This window comes from Ixodes scapularis, unplaced genomic scaffold (assembly GCF_016920785.2).
Source record: "Ixodes scapularis isolate PalLabHiFi unplaced genomic scaffold, ASM1692078v2 PGA_scaffold8__174_contigs__length_109621045, whole genome shotgun sequence".
NCBI classification, from domain to species: Eukaryota; Metazoa; Arthropoda; class Arachnida; order Ixodida; family Ixodidae; genus Ixodes; species Ixodes scapularis.
Window position 1 is genome coordinate 94858638 of NW_024609883.1, and position 25404 is coordinate 94884041.

The 25404-nt window shown below is 45.4% G+C and overlaps 1 protein-coding gene across 1 annotated transcript in view; it reads left to right on the forward strand.

Moving 5' to 3' along the window:
• The first annotated feature begins 17226 nt into the window (after positions 1-17226).
• LOC120840402 overlaps positions 17227-25404 on the forward strand; it is a 32846-nt gene continuing 24668 nt past the window's right edge. Inside the window, exon 1 of the mRNA XM_040210914.1 lies at positions 17227-17278. Coding sequence (XP_040066848.1) covers positions 17227-17278 — 52 coding nt within the window. The remainder of the gene's footprint in view (positions 17279-25404) is intronic.

Below are 25404 nucleotides of genomic sequence, written 5' to 3' on the forward strand. Positions count from 1 at the left end.
GTGATGTCACTGATGTAGAGTTTGGCCTGTGAGGTGTAGTTCTACGAAAAATTTAGTCGGTGTTTTGGCTTCACTTTCGCGAATTTCGTTATGGTGTACAGAGCAATTTATTTTCGGAACACTTTTGCTACGCTCTGAGCTGTTATGCAGTCAGCTACCATTGGACCTGCTCTTCGCTTTGATGTGCTGTGAACAATTTTTCCTTCAACAAGGGAAGAGATTTTAGAATAGCACATTTGGTTTTGCAAACAAGGAAATTTAGTTATTGTATAAAGCAAGTTTCGTTTTTTTTTGTTTTTTTTTAAAGAAAGGAAGAAAATGTAGTAGTTTAAATGGATGGTGTGGTGCGAAACGAACTCGGCGTTCCACACGCACGGGCTCGCGCTTGAGCCGTGCACTCCGAGCGTTTTGGCGTGATTTTAAATGAGTGATACTCAAACCAAATACTTTACTAAAGAGATTTCTACTCCGCTAATTTGCATTAGACAAAACGCCTACAGCGCCGAATTCAGCCCCAATGGAGGGTGGTCCGTGTCAGTCCGCGCGCAAGAACACCTGTTCGCGGCGGCCGCGGCTGTGTCGTCTCCGATTCCGCCTAAAGCCCCTCCATGTTTCCAAAGTAGCGCAAGGTTCGTCGATGCACGAGGCACGTGCAACGTGCAGCACTTGGAAAGATCATGGCGGCACAGCGCAGCAAAGTATTCGGCGCAGCACAGAGCTAGAGTTTAGACGCCATGTTATTCCTAGAAGTGGCACGCGGCACGTGTCTCGAGCATTTCCACAACAATGAATATAGTATGTAGGACGACCATCGTCATCATCATTATTTACCGCCCGATAGCCGAGGCCTCCCCGACGATACATGGCTCTCGCCAAGCTCAGAAAACCTGTCCACGCCGAGGCCATTGTATTTCAGAAGAGTGGAATGTATGCCCCATTTGCTCAAACCTCCGACGGAGTCAGACGTCTTTAATCTTGGCGGGTCTGCTGGGGTGTAGACAACGTCCATCTCCGGTCCCACGCGATTAAGCCCTCACAAATTTATTGCGTGTCCTTTTAAGCCCATTTTCCATTTCTCAGTAGCGCGGACCCAATCCTGAATTATTGTACAGCTCACTGTGTAGTAATTCATATTATATAGTGATAGCATAATTCGACATATTGAAAAGCTAGTTGCGGGAAATAAGGAAAGTCTGGAGCCACGGAGGCATCGTCGGGTGGTCATCCCGTGTCACCAGGATGTCTCAGACAACCTAACGGTGTGCGCAAAGAAGTTTGGCGACGACGGAGTGTTTCAGAGGGATTTTAGATTGGACCAGTTGACCCCGTTTATGATATATTATCGCCAGCTGACGTTAGTGCGCCAACGGAAGCTGCATGCGCCCTGGTGCGGTCATTTATACAACTCCCAGTTTGCCCTAGGTAGCATTTGCCACATGTCAACGGAATGTTGTTCAGAACTCCTTTCTCGCATGGGGCGTAAGGGGTTCTGTGCGCGGTGCCGCAGGTGGTCTTCTCATTTCGGTCATTCCTACAATTCACATATTCCTTGTTGGTTGCTGAGCAGCCGACATATACGCCTTGTCGGTCGGTGATCTTTTTCAGGCGATGCGTAATCCCGTGGAGGTATGGCATCACCACGAAAGTTTTGTTGGCTTATTTTTCATTGGTTGTGCATTTGTCTCCGGTGTTTTCCGCACTTGCTTGCGGAGGTTCTCGCATACCGGTGTTAGGAGTGTGCTTGTGTGCCCCGAGTCCTGAACTTTTCACAGCTGTTTCTGGAAGCTGCGTCCGACCCTATGGGGACAAGATTTTTGTAATGCCGAGACGAGAGCTTTGATGGCCAACCCTCGTTTTACAGCTTGTGAGTGTTCCGAGTTATCCGCAAGGAGACCTTTACAGGAACGGGCTTTCCAGCACACGTGGGTAGTTTTGAACTCTAAGGAGAGATCTAGAAACCGTCTGAATTGGTTTACCGGAAGTTGCTGGGTGAAAGATGGTCCTGGGCAGCTGTGTTTAAAGGTGCGCATGACAACTTCTAAACACCAGTTACTCGGCTCGTCTGCATCGGAGCTACACAGTATGAGAAAATCATATGCATACCGAAAGATGGCCTCGATGCGTTTATCTTTTCAATTTTCTTGGATAATCTTGTACGCCGCAAGGTACAAATCGCATAGCTATGGGGATACTCGAGATCCTCTGCAGACTCCACTTTTCTGTACACAGTTTTGCTCCTGGTGTGAAACAACAGCCGCTATGAGGTACAATCTTAGGAGTTCCAAGAAGCTATCGAGGGTCATACCAGATGCATTTTTGAAGCATTGAAAGCCCTGCTTCCCAATGGTTGTTCAGAGGATCAGCGGGAAAACGTCATGGGGAATCGAAAAATAAATGTCCTGGATATCTAAGGAGAAAAAGCTGCTCGCCAGCTACATAAGAAAGAAGATTCTTCTTGACAAGGTACGGCGCTTCTTCGGCTTCATTGAACCATCACAGGGCAATGCCCAACGAATTTCAAGGATTTTGAAGTCCGAGGAATGGCGCCAAGTTCGCATTCTAACTGATTTTTCAAGGGTTAAATCTCTCAACCCCAACACTTTTTCAAATCACATCAGCGTGACAAATCGGGTATAGGACAAATGAACTTGCGAGCTTACTAGTCTGGTTTTCGTAGGCGCCCAACTTTTAGCCAATTCCACAGACTAAAAGGTATCGAACAGTGGCGCAATATATTTAAACAAACAATTAATATTGCCTTGGCCTATTTTATATAAAAAGTTATAAGTACTCTAGAAATATTTCAACAGTTCGACCTATGCCGAGCGGTAAATTTTGTTAACTTTTAATTCTCCTAAAATACTCAGCAGCATTTCACAATATTCGTCCTAGAAAAATAAACTACTTCTTTATATGGATATCTGCTTACGGCGTACTCAATGTATGATATGAAGTGGATTCGGATCAGATCGGCGACGACGACGAAAAGCAGGGAGAAACCCAGGAGAAAAGATAAGAACGAGACATGCAATAATGTAGAGTAAAAAAACGTTTCAGATCAACCACTGAGTTCGTAATACCAATCGAGGAATCATTACAAGTTGGCGCAGTCGACTGGATTCTCAAGCAGGAGCTAACATGTGGGTAACACTAACCGTGAAAAAAACGGCGGACAACGAAGTAAAAAAAGTCAAATTGGACTTTCAGCGATTTATGCAGCGTAGGGTCGGTCTGCCAGGACACTGGTTTACAGTGTAGATGGGCAATTTCGCAAGTGCAGTACGACTGCTAACCTACAGGTCTTTAACGTGCTCACGCAGTAGTGATACACGACCTCACGCCTGTACGATGCTCATCCAGATCGAAATGGGCACGGATGGGGCTCGAGTCCAGGATCTCTGGGTACTGCAGCGTGAGCTTTCGCTCCACGTGCGTCGAGCTGGGTGAGCGCTTTAGCCCATTCGGCCACCGATTGCCCCCTAACGACGGTAACAAAGTGGTCTTCGTAAGCTACTAAGAGGACGATGATGAACGACAGCTACCTTGACACGTCAGCTCTCCTGAGCCCATCGAGTTGGTTCTTCAAAAGGCCAAGCTCTGACCCGAAGAACTGATCAGCAAACGGTCGGCTAAGGTGAATATCCAGCTTTCGGCATTTGAAGACTTGGTTCTCAAACCAAGCTTCCGCACCTAGATCGCCCGGACCTGTCAGCTTTACTGTAGGATTAATGATGGAGTCGCTACAGTTGCAGCAACAGCAAATGAAGCTGCAAACCGAGCTAATGGGAGCGATCATCTCGGCACTGAAAGGCCTACAAAGACCTCGTTATCAGCTCGTCAAGCCAGACTTATTGGATGGGTTCCCTTCAAGTACGGAGGCCTGGATCGCTAGGTTGGACATTTGAGAAAAGGTACATGGAAGTGACGTAATGGAAAGGAGGAACGTATCCTAGCAACACTCACGTGGCGGCTCTGCCCACTTTGACGCCGCTACGTCATCGCAAACTTGACACCTGTCACCCGTTTGAGCGGCGTTCGGAGCCAACCCCCGACGAGCGGAAGGAGCTACGCATTCCCTGAGGCGTCCATACGCGCGGGATACGGGGTGGGATTTACTACGACGCGGGGAGCAGTTCCTGCGTTTAGCGAAGGAACGGCAACCAATCCTGTGCGTCGCTGGTCGTCGCATCTGTTCTATTACAGGTAAAAGTATTGAAAAACAATCAAAACCTGTTATGCGTTGTTAAAACAAACCGCTTTTTTGTGTCCTTTCGCAATACATTTAAGAATTAATTGGAGAGAAAGTTGTTCTAATATTATGCGGGATGCGCGCTACGCGCCTTCTTCAAACCAAAATCGGCTACCGACGCCGCCGACCGCCGACGACGCACGTACGTACCTTTGCACGTAGCTACGTCCGCCGCTTGGAGACTGTTAATTGTGTATAAAGGCGAACGAAAACAAACGCGTCTTTTGTGCTCTCATATCGGCTGAAAGGCGCGCGGCTCGCTGGGCTCGTCTCTCCCCTGTTCGCGGCTGCTGGCCGCCATCTTTTATGACCACGCTCAGCCAACACGCTCAACAGTGTTTAGCGGAAGAAAAACACGGTGTACCGTGTTAAGTTTACACGGCACCTCATGTGTAGACGAAAAACACAGATGGCTGCGTGTAAAACGAACACGTTTCGACGTGTCCGCTATGGGACAACGGTTTACACGTCTGCGCGTGTTATTTTTGCTAACAGCCTATGACAACAGCTCCGGAGCCGTCTTTCTACTATCAAATCAACATGACCGACAACATCGCTCAGTTACTTGGTCGCGACGACCAACGGACATTTATTTTTCTACGTGCTCTTCTGGCGGGTCCCGATTTTAGGCAGCAAGAAAAAAGAAGGAAGTAATGGAAACCGGCCACGACGAACACGAACGCTAAACCCACAAACTCCCGGAAAAAGCGACAACGGCAACCATGACACCGACCGAGCGAGCTCGGCAGAGTTTAGGCCTAGCAGGTACTCCGACTCGGCGCAGCGTTGCTCCTACGGTCCTTGGCCAAGACAGTGTGCTAACGACCAGCTGTCTTGCTGAATGAAATACCCGCCCGCGCGACCCTTGTGGACCCTTCCCGTATTATAGTTTGATCGCTGACCTCAATTTTAGATTAATAGGTCAATCTCTTCCCCTTGTCATCTCCTTGTTTTCCGAGGCAGCGGTGACGAACGCTGTCGTCGAAGAGAGACTCTCATCGATTCTATCTTCTTGTTTTGTGTGATATGGAGCTCAAATAAACGTCGCTTGGATTATCTTCGCCACACGGTATGTACACTTTGTTCTTATGGGCCATTTTTTTATCCTGACATGACTGTACGTCACTGTCCAGCTATAACAGTTCGTGAGAGCTACGCAATGCCGGTCCCACCTTTCTTTGCCGAGTGTCACGTCAGTATCGAGTGGTAATCGTAAAAGATCGGTCCCGAAGCACTTCGATCAAACGCGCGCGTCAGACCCGAGTGTGCAGAGGTATTTACGTGGCTCTTGCTGACACTCTCGTAGTTAAAACGCTGCAAACGCATCTTTTTTAACGTCGCCTCGCTCCTGCATCTCCGAGGCCGCGAAAAACGCCGCGGCGATTTGTTTCCATCTGCGTCGCTTTGCAAACGACTGGCACGGGCCGTCGTTTCCAACTATGACAGTTTGCTTGACTTCGGTGGAACAAGCTGGGAGCATACCCCGGAGGAGTGTGCGAAGTAAAGGGGTGAAGATTAGGGGTGTCGCGAACCGGCCGAGGTTCGAGTTCGACCAGGTTCGAATAATGGAAAATTCGACGACCTTTGTATTGAGGTTCGACTCGTGTGCGCATGCGCGACAGGCTGGCCAGTTGGCTTCGGATTGGATGGTGATGGCTAAGGGATAAATTAAAGGCAGCGCTGATTGGTTATTTTAGTTAATACAGTACAAAAATTAAGCTATTAACTTCTTCAGTGATTAAAATCAGTTTCTTTTAATCGCAACTGTTTATAAAATAAAATAACCATTTAAAAAAAATTCTCCAAACTTAGACATGCTTGTATCAAGGTCTGGCCACACTGTCCACAAAGTCGAACCGGCCGAATTTGGTGAAAAGTTCGAAGGTTCGTCGGTCGAACCCCGAAAGTTCGACCAAAAATTCTGGTTCCACAAAAGTTCGCGACACCCCTAGTGAAGATGTCACGAAAACCGGATATGACGTCATGGACGTCAGACTACTACTCTGCCCCTTGCTCTGCCGCGCATCGACCTCCGAAAAAGGCGTCCCTCCGGCGACATGGCCCAATAGGCAATTGGCAATGCAGTTTGGCACTAGACGTTGCGCCATCTAGCGGCTTCGAAATAAAGAAACTGGGTAGGCCAGGCCGTGATGGGTCGCGGGCAAGGAGGTTAGAAGTACTAGGAGGGGGTACGTTGCAATATTGGTGAAGCCTAGTCATAAAAAGTTTAAGCGATGTTGTGGCCAGCGTGACCGTAGATCTCTCTGGCAATTGGTGCGCGTTACATGTCACGTGTGAGATGGATGGTTGATTGTAGATGGATTCCTTGTAGGCTTGCGCGCGCTCCGTCCAGTAGGTTTTATCAGATCGAGGGCTAGACGAAGGCTAGGTACGTTCACGTGACGTGGTCCCGTTGGCCTGATAAGTCAGGAGAGTAAGGAGGAAAATGAGAAAGAGGCGAGGCGTCAAGGGAGTATGGCTTGTGTAGGCTACGCGGCTGGCGTCATGTTCGCTCCTACGGTCCTACCCTTCAATCCTCTTTGGTCGCGGGGACTGCGGGCGGGCGCATTTAGAAACCACGTGTGAACGTGGTGTTGCGGATCGGCGTGTGCCATTTTCCAACCGTTTTTCATAAAAGTACGTCCCAACTTCACGTCTCTATCACCTCACCGGGTTCCAGCGACATCTCGCCTACTCCTAGAGTTCCCCCAAAAAATAAACGTCCCCGTATGGAAATCTTATATCTGGGCCATATCTGGCCATATCAAACATTATATGATTATATACGGCCTATATACAACCTCATCTGGCGTATATACCGACTTATCTGGTGTATACACAGCCTGATATGGCGTATATGCCGATTTATCTCGCGTATATACAGACTTATCTGGCGTCCAGTTTTCAATACATGAAAAAGTTAAAAAAAATTCTTTGTTATCAAACTCTGAATGACTCATTGTTCGCGAGCTAAATATTAGCACAACTAATCCCAAACCTCAGGTTTGAGAAGCTTCAGTTTTACATTATTTGTGCTAGTTTTCACGGGGATTTCAATGTAGCTTAATTATTTCAAAGTGTTAACAATACGCCCGAATAGACAATTTGCGAAATCACCCAAGCGCCTCGGCCCGTACTTGAGGAATCATTGGGGCGGTGTTACTTCAGCTGCCTAGTGATCGAAAATTTCGAGCAATTCTATGGTTACACAGATTTGAGTGTAATTCGGAGTCACCCTAAACATGTGCCGTACAGAACCCAAGTACTTGCCATACAGCTTTTAAAATGTCCCGCCAATGTCAGTACTGTGCATTCCGTCCAACCTTCAACCAGGATGAGCTGCAGACATATCTCTTACATTATTATCATTCTCGTACAGCTTCAAAGACGCTGACATTAAGTTAGAAACGCTAAAAATGTCATAAACAACTCCGCTGAATCCGAGCTAAATCCCGGTTTTGGTTGTTGTGATTCCTCGACTTTTAAGTAATTCCTACCAAAACAACAATCACGAGAATCATAATATGGTAAGAGATTTCGGCTGCTTAGCTTGTTGAAAGTTGGACAGAACGCACAGTATCATAAACGCTGCCATTGACGAGAAAATTTAAAAGTAATATGACATGTACTTGAGCCCAATGGGACGCTTGTTCAGGGTAACTACGAATTACACTCGAAATTGTAACCATGGAATTGGTCAAAACTAGTGATCACTAGGGAGCTGAAGGATCACCGTTTCCATAACTCCTCGAGTGCTGGCCGGAGCAGTTGGGAGAATTGTAGACAATAAAAATATATAAATTGCTGATTTCAGGCTTGTGTCCTTTTGAAATGCCTGGCCAGATCTGGAATTTCCTTACTTAGCCAAATCTGGGATTTCCATAGTTGGTCAGGGGTATCAGGCTATATCTGATAGATATGCCATATCAAGTTATTTGTGGCCAATTTTCGATATGGCCATATCTGAAATTTTCAGATCTGGACAGATATACATCTTTTGTAAGGGTGGCTACTGCTGCGTTTTGCAGACTAGTCGGCGAAATAACATATTTATATAAGTTGTTTTACGAGTCACTTGGACAGCCACAAAGAGAAATACGATAGGAACAATCGGGCCGATTGTTGCTTCGCTGTGACGTCGAGAATCAGGCGATCAGGTCTTCAAGCGAGAGGTCCGTCGGCCCGTACCGGCATTCGTAGTTGTACGCGTGCATAGCCGTTCGGCACGCGCGGTCGCAACCAAAACCTTCCAAACCTCCAAAACTTCAAATAGTGGATTTTTGTAGCACAAAGTTTTGTTTGTTTCGCCAACCAAATTTAATGCTGAGTTTGGTAACAGATGTGACGGCGTGCAGGAACCAGGATGCAAAACCTTTTCTTCGGAAAAAGCTCATGCGAAGCGTAAATATCCTCACACGTACACCCGCCGGCAATATGAAGGTGAACACCTTACCTGGTTTTTTGCCTGTTTTACGGCTTCCTAAAGCTATTTTAACTCTCAACGTCTCAACTGGTACGTGGCTTCGGGGTCTAAACTGTGCGTTCTAGCCCTCTTCTGGAAGAGAGCTTGGAAGAGAGCGTCAAAAACAAGAAGAGGCCTGTTCACCTTTAAATCGCTCGCGGCTGTACACTTTGTTGCCTGTCGCCTTTTTACAGAGGCTTGTGTACTGTTCTCTAGCGTGCAAAGTTTGGTTCTAATAGACCGATCTCACCAGAAAGTTTGACTACGCCACCGCTGCCGCAAAGCATCGAGGGGACTTTAGTCTTTCTGCGCGTGCGACAACCTCGCTGGAGCTCTGCGCGTGCAGGCCACGAACAGTCTCGTGCACTGCCGATTGCCTCCTGAGAACTAAAGTTAGGGGTGCCTCGCGCATGCGTCGAACGCTTGGTGAGATCGGTCTATTGCCCACATTTTATTCTAGTGTGTGGGGCGTCGGGAGAAGAAGAGGACGGCCGAGCGAGACGCGAGCGGGGGCCAGCCGGCGAAGAAAGAGAAAGAGCGTGCTGCACGAGGCTGGGGCCGGGCAGGAACGATAGATCCGTTCTGGCTGGTCTGGCCCATGGCGAACCCCGGAGAATTCCACCAGCGAGGTTCGGATCAGGAGCGGCGGAAGCAGCGAGCCCTGACCGTACTGGCCTAGTCCATGACGATCCCGGAGTGGTTCCGCAGCGAGACTCTGGCTCTGGTAGCCCGGAACAGAGAGCTTACGCAGCACTGGCGTGGGAAGGACGATCCGCATGCCTGGACACGGTCTCCGACTGTGAGCTCTGAACGACGGGCGACAACTAGGGTCGGTGGGTCCGGACTGCCGGCTCTTGAAGACGGGCAACCGGGACGTACAATAAACCCATTCGCTGCCTTCTCGTTGTATTGTGCAAAGGCGTATCAACCGAGGGGGGGGGGGGGGGGGGGGAGGGGGGGCGTTAAGGGGGGCGCATGACCCCCAGTTCCCAAAGGGGGGGGGGGCAAGGCATGTGTTCTGCCCCCCCAGAAACAGCCGCCACTGGGCAGGGCAAGCACTGGCCGGCGGCGCCCAAGGGATACCAAGGGCACCGCCCCCGGCCCTTGCGGCGCGGGGGTGGGTTGGGGGTCTGGTTTGCCCCCCCCCCCCCCCCCCCCGCCCCTCAAAAACAAGTTGGTACGCCACTGCTGTTGTGTCACTTCCTGGGAGACGAGTGAAGCATAGACCGATCGGGCTGCCACAAGTAGTAAGACAACTCAAACTGGTCTCCAAATGACGACTCTAGAATATTCTCTAAACACTTGTACCTATCAAGGCTCCCGATGGTCTTAAAAAACCGCATAAAAGAACCAGGGACACGGGCACTGCTGAAATCGGGGTAGCCGCCGCTCGCAACGGCCCGACGGGCAGACTGGCCGCCCCATCAACAAAGACGCCTCACCTTGTGGCGCTGAATGCCGTACTCTCGTGGCGCGGCTGGCCATTGCCGGCTGGCTATTGCTTTTGGTGCAAATCTGTCTCCGACGCATGTTTCTTTCCGCGGCATTTGTCTCCGCGGTCCTTTCCAGGTGTGTCCCCAAGCATTCCGGTGCTTCGATAACCGGCAATGCTGCAGTCGTCGCCTGGGCGAAGCGTGTTTTAGAGGTCGGCTACACGGTTATTCGTGTATGACTGAACCAAAACACATTTTTTACAATTTTGCATAATTTTTGAACGAATTATCTATTACTCAACGTGTATAAATTTAAGCTAGTTTCTGTAAAGAGCGTGTTTTTCACGCTAAATATTCACCAAATACACGGGGCTTGCTAACAGTGCACTCGGCTGAAAACGTGGACATTTAGGGTTTACTACTAATAAACTACCAGTGTCGCCTCATCCTGGCAGACCAACCTTACACTGTATAAACACTAAACGTCCAATTTGACTTTTTGATTTTACTAATAAACTCCCTGCTCAACCTTCTCTAATAAAACACATCACGAAAATTCTAGTTGGCAAGTACTGCGAAGTTCGGTTGTCGGATATATCAGGGCAAATAGTTAATTCCACGTTGAATTCGTCCACTTTTTGTTTCAGGGGCTCTACCTTAACTCGCAAAAGATGCAGAACTCGAACCAATGCTTTGTACGAGAAGCATATGAACAAGCCATTGAATAGTACCAGTGTTTTACAGCCTTTTAACACTATATATCCCAAAATTAACAAATACGTTGGACGAGAAACCTCAAGGGTGGAGTTGTGAACACTTTGCATAAAATTACATACAACGAAAATAAAATTGCCAGAATAAAACAGCTCATGTGTGACTTGACCAAAAACAGATACTTTTGTCGGGTTTAGGGACTACGCGTGTTGAATATTTTCTAATATTAATCGCGAATAACAGGCGTCGGCAATCTTTTTTGCTGCCGCAGGCCAAATCGACGAAAAAAAAAAAAAAAGAAACGGAGCGAAACGGACGGGAAAACGGAGTTGAGGGAGTCAACTTATGCAGCGCTTGAACTGTTGGAGCAACCTGGGCAGGGACACGTGTGAGATATTTGCGTAACGCAACTTTAGTAAGAGCCCGTCCCTTCTGGCCAAGAAAAATAACATTTGAACAAATGTTATTTTTCTTGGCCAGAAGGGAGAACACAATGGAAGAAAACACAATGGAAGAAAGAAAGTTTCGCAGTAGACTGCGTTGCGTATAAGGCTTTGAGTATCTTATGCTAGCGAGTTAGCACTCGGCGAGGTACCTCTGGTTTCCATTCAAGATGCGAAAACGGGCGTTGTTTTTTTATTCAAGAGCAATACAGTTCCCGCTGAAAAATTATTTTGTCGTGTTCAGAACCTTTATTTCAATATAAAATAAAAGACAGACCAAGAAAGTCAGATAGCTCGCAATAATGTCATGCGGTAGGCTGCATCTACGTCAATGCTTACGTCACTTCATGTTTGGCAGCTTCTACTCTGTGTCTTTTGACCCGTAATTGTTTTTGCTATAATCATTGCTTATGTTTTGGCGCTTCACCCAACAGCTTAAACGATGAAGGTAGTACTGGGCAGGAAGCATGAACATTTAAGTTTTACTACTAATAAACTTCCTGCTGAACCGCCTCTAATAAAGTACATCACAAAAGCTCTAGTTGACAAGTACCGTGAAGATCGGTTGTCGTGTATATAAGGGCAAAAAGTTAACTCCACGTCGAATTCGACCACTTCTCTTTCAGGGTCTCTACCTTACCTCGGAAAAGATGCGGAACTCGAACCAATGTTTTGCACGAGAAGCGTAGGTTTGAGTCATTAAATGACCCGGGGCTTAACAGTTTTACAACAGTATAACTCACAAAAATAACTGATGCGTTGGACGAGTGACCTCAAGGGTGTAGCTGTGAACTCTCTGCATAACTCAACATACAACAAAAACAATTGCCAAAATAAAACACGGGCAACATAGAAATAGGCCTTTAGTTTGCCATGTTGTTCTTGTCATCCTTTTTAAACAAAATGCTGATCTTAGCTATCTGCATATTTTTTGGAAACACCCGAGCCGCGAACAGATTAAAAATTTAGGTCAGACAGGGTGATAAGACATTTATCACATATTTACATTTATCGCGACAAGCTTAGCCATGCTTCGAGCCTGGTGTGGCAGACTGCAAAACAGCGGATTATGCAAATAAAGTGTTCATGAAACAAATAAAATATATGTAGCAAGAAAGTAATATTTTTTTTTGTACAAGACATTACAAAAGTATGTCGAAAGCAAATAATTACTTTGGGAGAAAGTTGTAATTATGATGAAGTACATTTTGTTGTGGTAATTTTTAATGTAATTTAATTCCATTTTAGTTGTGTCAGGCAAGGTAATTAGTACTGTTATTTATTTGGAAAGCAAAAGTAATTTGGCAACCTCCGGCCGAGTGGTACAATGCGCAAAGCTTTTCTCCGTTCCTGAAAGCTCTAAATCCTATCGACTTAGAAATCGAGACTTTTTAAAATTTATTTGTCTTTTTACTTTAGGCCCTGCCGTAAGAGGATGATAATTTGGAAACATCTACGTGTTCCGCTTGGTTTGCGAATAAAAACAAGTGAATATAGCACAGGTAAGAAAATACACTTATCATCGTGTATATACACAAATAATAAAATCAAGTAAATTTGTGATGATTGTATTGTAAATGTGATGTAAAAAAAGAAGCAGAATAGCTTTTGAACTCTTTCTTGCAACTCAGTTACGATTGAATCATTAGGCATTCTAGTAATCTGAAATTGTTATACCATATCATAGCTGCAAAATAAAATAAAATATACAGATTGAACTTTGAACGTTTTTTTTTTCAGCTCTTACGAATTGAAAACCCTACAAAAATGTCATGTAGGGTTTTATGTTGTTGTTGTTCTTTTTGCGGGGGAAAGGGGGGGGGGGGGTGCGGCATCTTTATGGGAATAAGTAGCTTCTTACCGAGGCAATTTACTGGCTCGCTTTTTATTTCTAAAACAAGCGGAAGAGATATGCATTCTGACCATCCCTCTTTGATGTCTTTCAAGGCGTCGGCGTTATGTCGGTGAGGGAGCGACCAGGGAATAAACCAAGAAACTTGTTTAAAAACGCAAAAGACCCCTTTCGAACTTCCCGGGCCGACTATTAGAAGGTCGGAACCACTGCCCAATGGCGGAACAACTGACATTGTGAAATGTGCAAGTCATTCCATAAGATAGTGAACGTCGCAGCGCGGCCAACGCTAGGAGCAGAGGAGACAATCAAACAGCGTCGAAAGTGCAACGTCACTGCGTTCATCGCCTTTGTGTTTTTTTTCTATTCCAACTAAACGCGTAAAGTGTGCCGTGACGCTACGATTTCAGTCCGCCATTGTTCAGGGGTTTTACAGGTACCAACAGAGGCCAGTCTTTTAAAAGGAGTCTGTAGTGTAAAAATTGCAAGAGTGTATCATTAAAGTATTGTAAAAAGCAAAACTACAATTAATATTAGAACCCGGTTTCCATAAAAATCAAACCTGTATTTTTTTGTTGTTTTTTTAGCCGGTGCTATGCGCGTTTATCGACTCAGCAAACCCGTAAAGGGTTTTAAGGGGTCTAGTACGTCTGATACATCACCTCCTCAGACATAACCTTTCAATAGTAATCTTCTTCGATTTTTGTTCCACAAAATTTCTACCGGCAGTACCTTTACAGATTGCTTCTAAACTACACGGACCCGGCATATCTCGTATATATATATATATATATATATATAAATATACAACGGGCATGGTGGCGGGAGGCCGAAGGCGTGGGTATATAACTTGGAAGAAAAAAAGAACCTTGGTGAAAGCAGCAACAACGGACGGTTTATTTTTCGACGTTTCGGCCGGAGTCCAGCCTTCGTCAGTTATATATATGAAAATAAGCACTTTTCCCGGAGCTGAATTGAACTTTTAAGAGCCTTCACGTCATTCATTTAGGCACAGCTTCGTAGCTACGAGGGTGAAAAGTTAATTTTTAGCTGGCGGAGTAACCACTCCAACGAATCGCTTGTATCGTCTTCCTCGGAAACTCAAATTGTTTCCCTTCCAGATCATGCTCCACCCACCGCTTGGAGCTTTGGGGCAGCAGCACAAAACTGTTTGTCATTGTGGGGTTCACTATATTCGTTTCACTTTAAGTTCGACGGCAGCGGATGCTACGATTCCACCATTTTACAGTTCCTTTCTTCTACACTGGGCTCTTGTATGTGTTCCAGCGCTTCGAGTGTGTACATCATCTATACTCCGCGACAACTTTTCTTGGCAATGCAGTGGAAGGTACAGGCCCGCGTCCCCTCTCCCATTTTGAGTGTACGCAGGCTCTCCTCCTCTCCCCATTTCCGGGGGAGGAGGAGAGCCTGCGTTGCCTGCGTATACTCAAAATGGGAGAGGGCACGCGGGCCTGTACCTTCCACTGCATTGCCAAGAAAAGTTGTCACGGCGTATAGTTGTCCTTCGTTTTTTCTGGCGCTGTTTATTTGACCGTTAGCATGTACTACGCACTCGTCCTGCCTTCCACCGTATTGTAGCCAATCGACCAACGACAAAAGTGCACGATCGCTGAGCTTGTGAGCTCGTTGTCTTCGTGGGTTTGCTTTGAACAGCTAAATCAATCACGCGCAGAAAAAAAAAAAACGCAGCAACGCGGTGCATTTACTTGATTGCTTTTCTTGGGTATAACTTATAAGAAACCCGTAGGAAGGATAAGCGCCGTGACGATGCTATTTTAGTGAAATGGACTACACTGCCCTGCTTTATCTTAAAGATTACCCTGGACATTTCTGGGTATAAGAAACAGTCCTGTAAGACAAAGCCTTGCATAGTCGCAGTCTTGGGTAAGTTACTTTTATAAAAGTAATTCGTTACAGTTACAGTTACTTTCAGAAAAAAGTAGCGAAGTTCCCGTTACAGTTACCGCAACAAAATAGTAACTCGTTACAGTTAGTTACTTTTAAAAAGTAACGACGTTACTCTTCAGTTACTTTTTTATAACACAAAACAATGAGAAAAAACTAGAAAACGCCCCTCACAACGTTTTGCATAAAAGTTAAAAGTATGCTTCTTACTTCATATTGTAACTTAGCAGCAGTTGCTTCTTGAAGTTAGTGTTTGAAAGTTTCCACGCCAGAGTAGTGGCGCAAATCAAAATACGAGACATGCGCAGTGCCCTCCACGTGTATTGTTGTTTCACGGTTGATTCACCCGATTGAAAAGCGTTTGCACGGAAAAAAGAAAAACCACAACATAGATAGTGCTTCAAGACACTAAGATGCAAGTGTTCAGTCACAAAGTACAAGCGCGTGCGTAAAGATAACTAGATATCTTTTTCACAAAATCCACACGTGGCTAAATTCGGGTCGTGACTCGCGAGGGAGAACGTATTCACAACTTTGTGCAAGGCCAACTTGACACTCAAAATGTCGCAATAGACGATTTGGAAAGTGCAAGGAAAGGCTAAATTGCACTCGTTTAGTGATCATAAAACACTGAAAAGTAACGAAAGAAGTAACGTTGTTACTTTCATCGTTACCTCAGAAAAAAGTAATAGAACTACAGTTAAAAGTTACAATTTTAAAAAGTAAATCGTTACAGTTACAAGTTACCAAAAAAGTAACGAAGCAACAGTAACGCGTTACTAGTAACGCGTTACTACCTAAGACTGCATAGTCGGCGCCTCTACGTGGTGCACACAGCGTAGAATATTATGTTTTAGAGGTGTACACTACGCTTATTCCGAAAAATATTCGAAGAACTAAACGCGGTCCAAGAACTTCACGCAAATGTAAAATGCAATAAAAAAAAAAAAATTTTAGATGCCCGTTTTTTTGCTGTATTTTTCTTTTAAGTTCTGCACAATGCTCTTTGAATCGAATCTAAGGGCCACGTCTTCAGCTGCAGTTTTTGTCTCCTCCCGCCGGCTTCCAAAGCTGCCATTGGCGGGAAAGGTTTGATGCAATCGCGCGATGCGAGTAATACGCCTACAATCTGGGATATAAGAAAGCCACCTACCTCTCCACACATCGGACTAGCAATCGCCACTTCAAGTTTCTCGAAGCAAGAAAACGGTACGTAAGTTTTCTATAGCATTGCAACGCCCTCGAATTAGTTTTGTTGCCATGTCGTTCTCTTAGGAGCGCCTACAGTACAATGTATGTTCGTGAAATTGTATTCATAATACCCTTCGGTTAAATAACGGACCGGTGTAGGTGGGTCTGGCGAACTGTGCAATGTTATTCCCGCCGTTTTTCTAAGACAGCCTAAAAAGATTTTTTTAGTAATTTTATATTAAGATTATTACCGAAGTTTGCTTACTAACACTACAGGTCTCTTTAGTTTTTTTTTTCTCTCAAATATTTTAGGAAATACAAAATGCGATCTATATGTTGCCGTGTACCGCTGGAAGAAAAAAATACCTACGAGAGTAATATCTAGAAGCCGTGGAAACTCCGTGTTGAAGGCAGGAATTTCTATCGGTGTTTATTTTACTGGACCAGCTCATTATTTCCCTATTTTCTTTCTGATGTGAAAAAGAAAAATATTCGAATGTGCGTTGCGGATAAGATTCTAGAAACTATTGTGCGTTAAAAATTACATACACATTTTCGTTCTTCTGCCTTGTTTTTCTGTTAACCAGGGAATACCGTGTCACATAGACCTTTTTCGAAAGTCACTTGTTGATTATTAGAAGGTAGGAAGCACTGCACAATGGTTGAACAACTGGTGTCGAGAAACGTGCAAGTCATTCCGTAAGATAGCGAACGTCGGAGGGCGGCAAACGCTAGGACCCGACGAGTCAATCAAACAGCGTCGAAAGTGCAATGTCACTGCACTCATCACCTTTTTCTGCCGGTGTGTTTGTGTCTTCTAATCCAACCAAACGTATAAACCCCATTGTGCAGGGATTTCACAGCTGCCAACAAAGTACTCTGCGAAAATGTGTTGAGTTCAGAGGCTATGTTTATATTATCTTTACTCTTTCAGTGGGACGTTGTCATTGAGCAAAATGCAGCTCGGAGTTTTTGCCGTGGTGCTTGTTCTACCATCTTTTCTAAGCGGTAAGTTTAATCTAAAAATATACATAAATATATATATTTATATATATATTGTCTTCTAATCCAACCAAAAGTATAAGCGGACAATGACGTTGCGGTTTTATTCTGCCATTGTGCAGGGATTTCACAGGTGCCAACAGAGGACAGTATATTTCGAAAGGAATCTATCCATAAGATAGCGGACGTCGGAGCACGACCAACACTACGAGCCGACGAGCCAGTAAAACAGTATTGCACGTTCCTCGATGCAGTCGCTCCACATCTGTGCAGTGGTTCCGACCCTCTAATAATCGGCACGTGACTTTTGAAAGGGGTCTGTTAAAACACTTGAAGAGGGCAGGGTAGAGCGAAAGTCACGTGATACAAAATAGAAAAGTATTCAGGCTACCTGTTTAAGAAACGCCATAATCTGAACCCTGAGAGACGGAGGAAAAACTAACAGGCAAGACAAGAATTTTGGTCGTCTTGGCCGTTATTTTGATTTTTTCGTACGTTGAGGTTTATATTGTGAAATATATTTTCATTTTTATTTTTCTCTAGATAAATTTTGTTCATTTTATTTCTATACTGTTTTTCAGAACCTTTTCGAGTGGTGCCACCGCTTCTTTTTGAATTACGTCAGTCTTTTCGAGCCAGGCTTTAGAACGTCACGTGTCTGACGAGGTAGTAACGAATATCGTTAATATTGTTATAATATAAAACACGTCAGGGTGTAGCAATAACATTCAACCGTCTCACGCAGGCTACAATGTTAGCTGATAATCTTTCCTCTAATTTATTAGTTCGAGAAAGTACATTAGCTTGAACATGATTGTAAACCTGAGACTGGGGCAGGAAGAGAACACAACAGAAGGTAGTAAAAGAGGAGGTAACGCCTCTTTTACTACCTTCTGTTGTGTTCTCTTCCTGCCCCAGTCTCAGGTTTACAATCAAATTGAGACGTAGCTTCCTCTTTTACTACCTTCTGTTGTGTTCTGTTCCTGCCCCAGTCTCAGGTTTACAATCATGTTCAACTTACACCAGCTCGCCTGCACTCTGACTATTTTTACATTAGCTTGAGGCCGCAGAAAGGCAGTTGCGACTCTCCGGGGTATTGCTGTATTGAAATCTGCACCAAAATATAAACAAAGTTATTTTTAGAAAGTACAAATAATGGGCGGTGTTGCAAATAATAAACAGAATCGAAGTTTTATTTAGACAACCGACGGGTAGTGCGGCTGTCGGGGGGCCGTCGCAATAGGCAATGGCATGCTTGACGAGGCGACAACCGCCCTGCTGTGCCCCCTTCTTGGCTACACTATTCAGCAAGCTGTGACAAAAGGAACGCTCAGCATGGAGAAGAAACTCAGGTGTCTCGATCAAGCCAAACATCATAACTGCACATCCACAATAAAATAACGATGAATAAAGGGACGAAATCAAGGAAATGAAAACCGCAGTCACCCGAAGCGTCAGAACACACGTTAAACTCTTTCTACCTGCAAAACACGACAGAGAAAGTGGAATCACCGACAACGAGCACGAAAGAATAAGACCAAGATATTTGAAGTCAACCATTCGCCCATAAAACAAAGGACAACTATTTTTTTCTACGCTCGCAAAGAAAAGTTTACAAAAAGTAGCACCACCGCAAAAAAAAAACAAAAAAAAACTAGCCAGTTTGTTTTTAAATGATTAAACAATCTGAAATGATGTGTCTCTTCAGTGCTTCCACAGACATACTTATCCCTATACTGAGAATGATATCAGGTTGGTTGTTTAGGAGCTTGGGTATTTGATATTCTATTGATTGTCGCACGGATAGCAGTTTGATCATTCGCATCCGATCTGCATCCGCAGATTTTGTATCTGTTTCCGAACCGCATCCTTTAAGTTCGAAACCTCCTCCGACGCGCAATTCGCATTTTCATTTAAAATTATGAAATCAAGAAGTCATGGAGGAAGGAGGCTTCTTCTGCTTTCTTGTGGCTTGTACGTTTATGGTTCTCTTTGCCTCCAGAAAATTTTACGCTCATTCCCTGCCAAAACAAGAACAAGCGTGGCCGGATGATTGATGTCCCTTCAGTCGTACTTTTAGAGCGCAGCTCTTAGGGGCCCGTTCCCGGCTTGAGCGGCGTCGGCGTCGCCGTCGGCGTAACCAAGGTCATCCCAAGGTCACTTGACCCCCAAGGTCCTCCAAGGTCACGTGACCCCAAGGTCACCCCAAGGTCACGTGACCCCTCCCCAAGGGTCATCGGGGGTCACGCGACTCCCCAAGGTCACCCCAAGGTCACGTGACACCCAAAGTCACGTGACCCCCGGGGTCACGTGACCCCCGATGACGTCATCAGTGACGTCACTGATAACGTCACCGGCATCCGCATCGTCATCATCACTGATGACGTCACCGGCATCCACGTCGTCATTGTCATCATCACTGATGACGTCATCAGTGACGTCACTGATGACGTCACCGGCATCCGCATCGTCATCGTCATCATCACTGATGACGTCACCGGCATCCGCATCGTCATCATCGCTGATGACGTCATCAGTGACGTCACTGATGACGTGACCGGCATCCGCATCGTCATCGTCATCATCACTGATGACGTCACCGGCATCCACATCGTCATTATCTTCATCACTGATGACGTCATCAGTGACATCACTGATGATGTCACCGGCATCCGCATCGTAATCGTCATCATCACTGATGACGTCACCGGCATCCGCATCGTCATCGTCATAATCGCTGATAACGTCATCAGTGACGTCACTGATGACGTCACCGGCATCCGCATCGTCATCATCACTGATGACGTCACCGGCATCCGCATCGTCATCATCGCTGATGACGTCATCAGTGACGTCACTGATGACGTCACCGGCATCCGCATCGTCATCGTTATCATCACTGATGACGTCACCGGCCTTCGCATCGTCATTGTCATCATCACTGATGACGTCATCGGTATCCGCATCGGCATCGTTACTGATGACGTCATCGGCATCGGTATCGTCACATGACCCCCCTAGGTCACGTGACCCCCACCCAAGGTCACTTGATCCCCCTCAATACCCTTCCCTCCTCCTCCTCCTCAAGAGCTGCGCTCTAATTCGGCGTTACAGGGAGTTGTAAACGGCTTTCACTTTTTCAGAAGAAAACACCCTTGGCAAGAAGGAACGCTCTAAAGCCATATCTTTTGAGATCAGGTGTTGGCGTAAAGAACAATGTTCCCCCCGATAGGTATCTTTTTTTCTAATAGAGTAATTTGCTCCCACAAAACATTGTACAATACGCTTCATACTATCACTCACTCATTCACTCTACAGTCTTTGATCGCACAACATTTATGGGTCGGCTCGGCAAAAATGCTGATCTGGATTACCGGATATCCGCATCCAATCAGCATCCGCAGCCTCTGGCATCTGCATCCGATCCGTAATCCGCCAAATCTGATTCAATTTTACCCGCCTCCTCGAGTTGACTGCAGATTTCCGCGGATGATTCATGCGTAATCTGCGGATACGCAGAACTCTAGTAATCTAATTTTTGTATGTTTTTGCTAGTCAATATTTGCTTTGCTTAACTTTAGTGTTAATATAGTATGCATGAGTTTTCCCTTTATACTTCAAAAAGTAGCGATGAAACCTATCGACACCATCGGGTATTTTATACAGATGTACCAATTTGCAAATCTGCTGTTTAAAATGTTTGTTTTGATCCCCTAAAATGAGCATTATCTTGTGTTGAAGAGAATTTCTGACAAGAATGTTTCTATTTGCTTCAAATGTTGTGTTACATATCCGAGTTAACGCGGAGGCAAATTGTAAAGGAATGTACTACGTAACATTCACTTCAACGCGCGCAAGAGTCAGTAGAGGAACTAGGCGATAATTGCTACTTACTTAAAATAGTACGAAAGATATGCGAGGGTTGATTAACAAGGTTTGCCTCCTAGGCTGTAACTGTTTGATTCAGTGATGTATCTCATATAAAAATTTTGACGAGTGTGTTGGAAGAGATGTAACAGTAATAAAGCACAAAACGAACAGAAGGAGATGTCTGTTTCCGTCCTTCTGCTCGTTTTGTGCTTTCTTACTGTTATATCTCACATATATTACATTTAAATTAAACTTTAGAAACTCTTATTATCCAGAAGCACATAACGTCTCAGTCGAGTCCCCCACCTGCGGCGATGCACTTCCACTACCGGTGCACTAGTCTCCGTCTGCCTTCGTAAAAAAAAAAAAAAAAAATTGAAGCACAAGATGAAAACAGGAGGAGAAAATCAGAGTAAACAAGGCGGCCTGCCTCGCTTGGCTATTCTGAGTTGGGGAAGGGGATTGGGATATGAAAGGGAGGAGGAAAGAAAGAGAGGAGAGGAGACATGACTATCTAGCTTACATACGCGTTAACAATTAGTGCAGTATCCTGCGCGCGCATAATCATGAGAGTCGTACTATCGAAAATGGCACAAAAACTAAGAGCACTGAAAGTACGTTGTTTGCACAGTAAAATGTTCGACCAAAGTACGAGAGCTGTATGTGCCAGCACGAAGTTCAGTAAAGTACCATTAGCGGAATTATGTAATTTGGAGTTATGTACGTACGCGAACAATAATAATGGCTAATATAACACTTTTTTACAAACAGACCTAAAGACGAGTTGCGAACAAAGAAACATAGAAGGGCGTTTGACGCCTTCTCCTTTTTAGTTAGAGGAACTCGAACCCCTGCTATTTGGGACGTCACAAATGGTCGGTCGTCTAGATGTGAGAGGGTGTTCTTTAGAAGTTCCCTTTCTGTGTCGTAAAGGCTACAATTGCGATACATTGAAATAAGAAAAATGGAGCGCGTGACTTTCTGTACTACATGCTGTTGAGCCTGGCGACAGGCTAGGGAAGGTTGCGATATACAGTAAGGCCAGAGGTACGAGGATTCGCGTCCAACTATAATATGGCTTGAATATCGTTTGGTGTGCAAGGGCGTTGGCGCGGTACGTGAGCGCTTTGTCACGGCGCTCCGCGGCGCCGTGACAAAGCGCCTCCGCAACGTTACCACAGCAACAAGCTCCGCTCGTATACGCGCCATGCAGACGCGAGCTGGTATAACAGGCGAGAACGGGCCCCTATTGCCGCGACGCGGCAGATCAAGAACTCACACACCGAGCGATGGTACGAGGCCACGGTCAAGGCTTACCATAGTTGGACGTGAATTTTCGTATCTCTGGCGTTAGGGCGCATCCGCATTCTTCCGTATAGCCCGTCGCCAGGCTGCGCAGCTTGTAAAGAAAGCCACGCGCTCCGCTGTTTGTATTTCAATGAGTCACGATTGTACATTGGCATAATATATACGTATGTGTGATATAGTCTCCACGCAATCACACCCTGAACAGTTCGGTACGTGCGTTTTCCCAATTCGGTACAGGAATTCTTGGGTGTAAGATGCACCCATGCGTAATCGGTGTATAACAGCTTCAATTCGCTTGGGTAGGTTACGTGACACGATAGGTAAAATCTCGATCCTGTAGATATGGAGGAGGATAATGGTGTGTAGCACTCTTCCAAAGTTGTTTAGTTCCATTTCAGACTTGGAGGCTTATAAGCGAAGTGATGTCGCCTTAGAGTAGGGTATTTCCACGTCGGAGAATAAGGAAGGGCTGAAGTCGTAGCGTCATCTGCTGCCTCATTTCGAAGTATATTACAGTGTCCGATATACATTGAAACTCAATGAAGTGTCTCCTATCAACATAGTTTTGAAAATTGCATAGACGTAACAAAAAGTTAGTTCATTTTTACTTTGTCGTAGGTTCATAGAAATGCTTTGGAGTGCCGGTTTAAAGTCTGGAAACACTGTCCATGTTTGAGCTGGCTTTTTCAATATAAATTGAAAAGCTTCTTGTAGTCATAAAGCCTATTTTTTCTGCTGTTCAGGACGGCTTGTGACTTAGCTTAAATTTTCTCGTTTTGATGTATGATGGAATCACAATGCCTGCGGTGGAACTACTTCCGACACAAAATCCGTCTGGATATACGTAAGTTTTTGACGCGTGAATGCAGGCAATGGTTGATAAAGTGAGATATTTTAAAACTAGCAATACTGTGTCTGAGTTATTTTGAATGTCCTGAATTTCAACTGCTAAAACGGGAACAGGGAATCTCCATGGAGGAATCATTAGCAGGCTAAACGAACCTATGTCGTCGGGGATATATTGCCTTCATATTTAATAATGCCTTAAAATATTATGAGTTAGGTCATTTGAAGGTAAGGTGAGCAAGTGAGTGATGACTACGTTTGGTAACATGCCTTAGATGAGCTCGCAATGTTTCCTGCATCAGTAGGATTTCTACAGCGTGGCGCGCGCCTCAGCAACTGTGCCCAGAGCCGAAGCACATGCTGGCAAGCCTAAAAACAGCCACGGAGACAAAAGTCTAAACCGCCTAGAGAGCTTTGATTGTGTTTGATATGTTTCATGTAGAATAGGCAGGCTATACCGCAGTAAGCCACCAAGCAAGGCCATGTAATCATGAACTCCAAAGCTGGAGCGGGTGTTGACACCAATGGCGCACTGCATCGGTAACCTCGTCGTCGGACAAAAACCGTGTTCCCTTTAGATGTTCTTTCCTCTTGGAAAACAGTCAGAAGTCTGATGGCGCGAGGTCCGGGCTGTAAGGTGGGTGAGGCAACACATATTGATACTGCAGCTCCTCCAACGCGACGTTGGTCTCGTCAACAGCTACCCTCATTTTTCTAGGACGGTCTGAAGAGACCAGTGCACCGGTAACAGGACTGAATCACCGCTGGTGAAGAGTTCATCAAAATGTTGGGCGCTCCTGGAAAAGAGGAGATTCCAAACTTTCATTTGAATGTAACATCACTCAATTCCATCATCAAATAAAAGAGTGACAGCCCAGGAGGCAAAACTTATGAATCACCCCTCCTACATTAGAAGGTAGCGCTGGTCAAAGGGAGATCCAAAGGCAATGACCGGTATCAATTTAAGCATACTAAATAGGAGCACTGCCGAACTATTACACTAATACGAAACCGCGACTCACGGAAAAACCGATATTAAAAATGCTACCACAGGCTTCACAGTGGGCATTCACCGGGTTGGCTGCTTATCAAGCAACCTTGTGCCCTAATGACATCTTGGTTTTTGAAAAGGTTTCTTGAGCGTAGTGCCACTTCTTTCGCCGTGTTTTTCTGCTGCTTTTTCAGCCATCCCAGCAGACGATTTTTGCTTGTTACGTTATGCTTTAGCGGTCGTAGTTTGTAAGTACTCTTCGGCAGTCACGCAGAACGATTATTGACTTCCTGCTCGCTCAAGCACGTCGTGGTGCCGAAGCTGTCCCGAAGGTGGCATTCACTGGCAGCCATAGTTAAAGCACCTCTATCCTGAGAAAAGTGGCGCCATTCATTGTTGTGGAAATGCTCGAGACACGTGCCGCGCGTCACTACTGAGAAGAGCATGGCGTCTGAAATCTAGCTCAGTGATGCGCTGTGCCGCCATGATCTTCCCAAGGGCTGCACGTTCCACGTTCCTCGTGCATCGACACACCTTGCGCTACTTTTTTTTAAGACATGAAAGTGCTTTAGCCATAGTTTAGTCCGTTTCTTCTCAGCGCGAGAATACGATTAGCTTCCACGACGCTTCCGCAACGTGCATTGCAAACCACCAAGATGGTAGTTCTTCTCAGAAGAACTACAATACGTTCATCTTGGAAAACTTGCTTTTAAGTCGGCAACTTTATGAATGTGTATTAATGATTGCTACAGATATTTTATATCTGCAAATCAAAACAGCAAAAAAGCCGTAACTCTTACCTGATTGGTCGGAACTACTCTTGCGACTAGGCCAGTTGTACCTTTTGCGGTACCTGAGTACGAACTTTGCGTCACACGATGACCATGCCGCTGATCACATGGTTTGCCATCATGCTCGAGCCGGTAGTTTTGGTTTCGCCGTAAACCCCCGAAAGAAAACTTTGATAAGGCATATCTACAAAACCACACAACGAATAAAAAAAAAAAACGGTCACCGTAAAATTTAGATACACTTCCTTCACTAAAAACTGGAGTAACCCTAAAATTGAAAAAAAATATATTGGTCTTGCCCATTAACAAGGGGAGTTCGCTTCCAG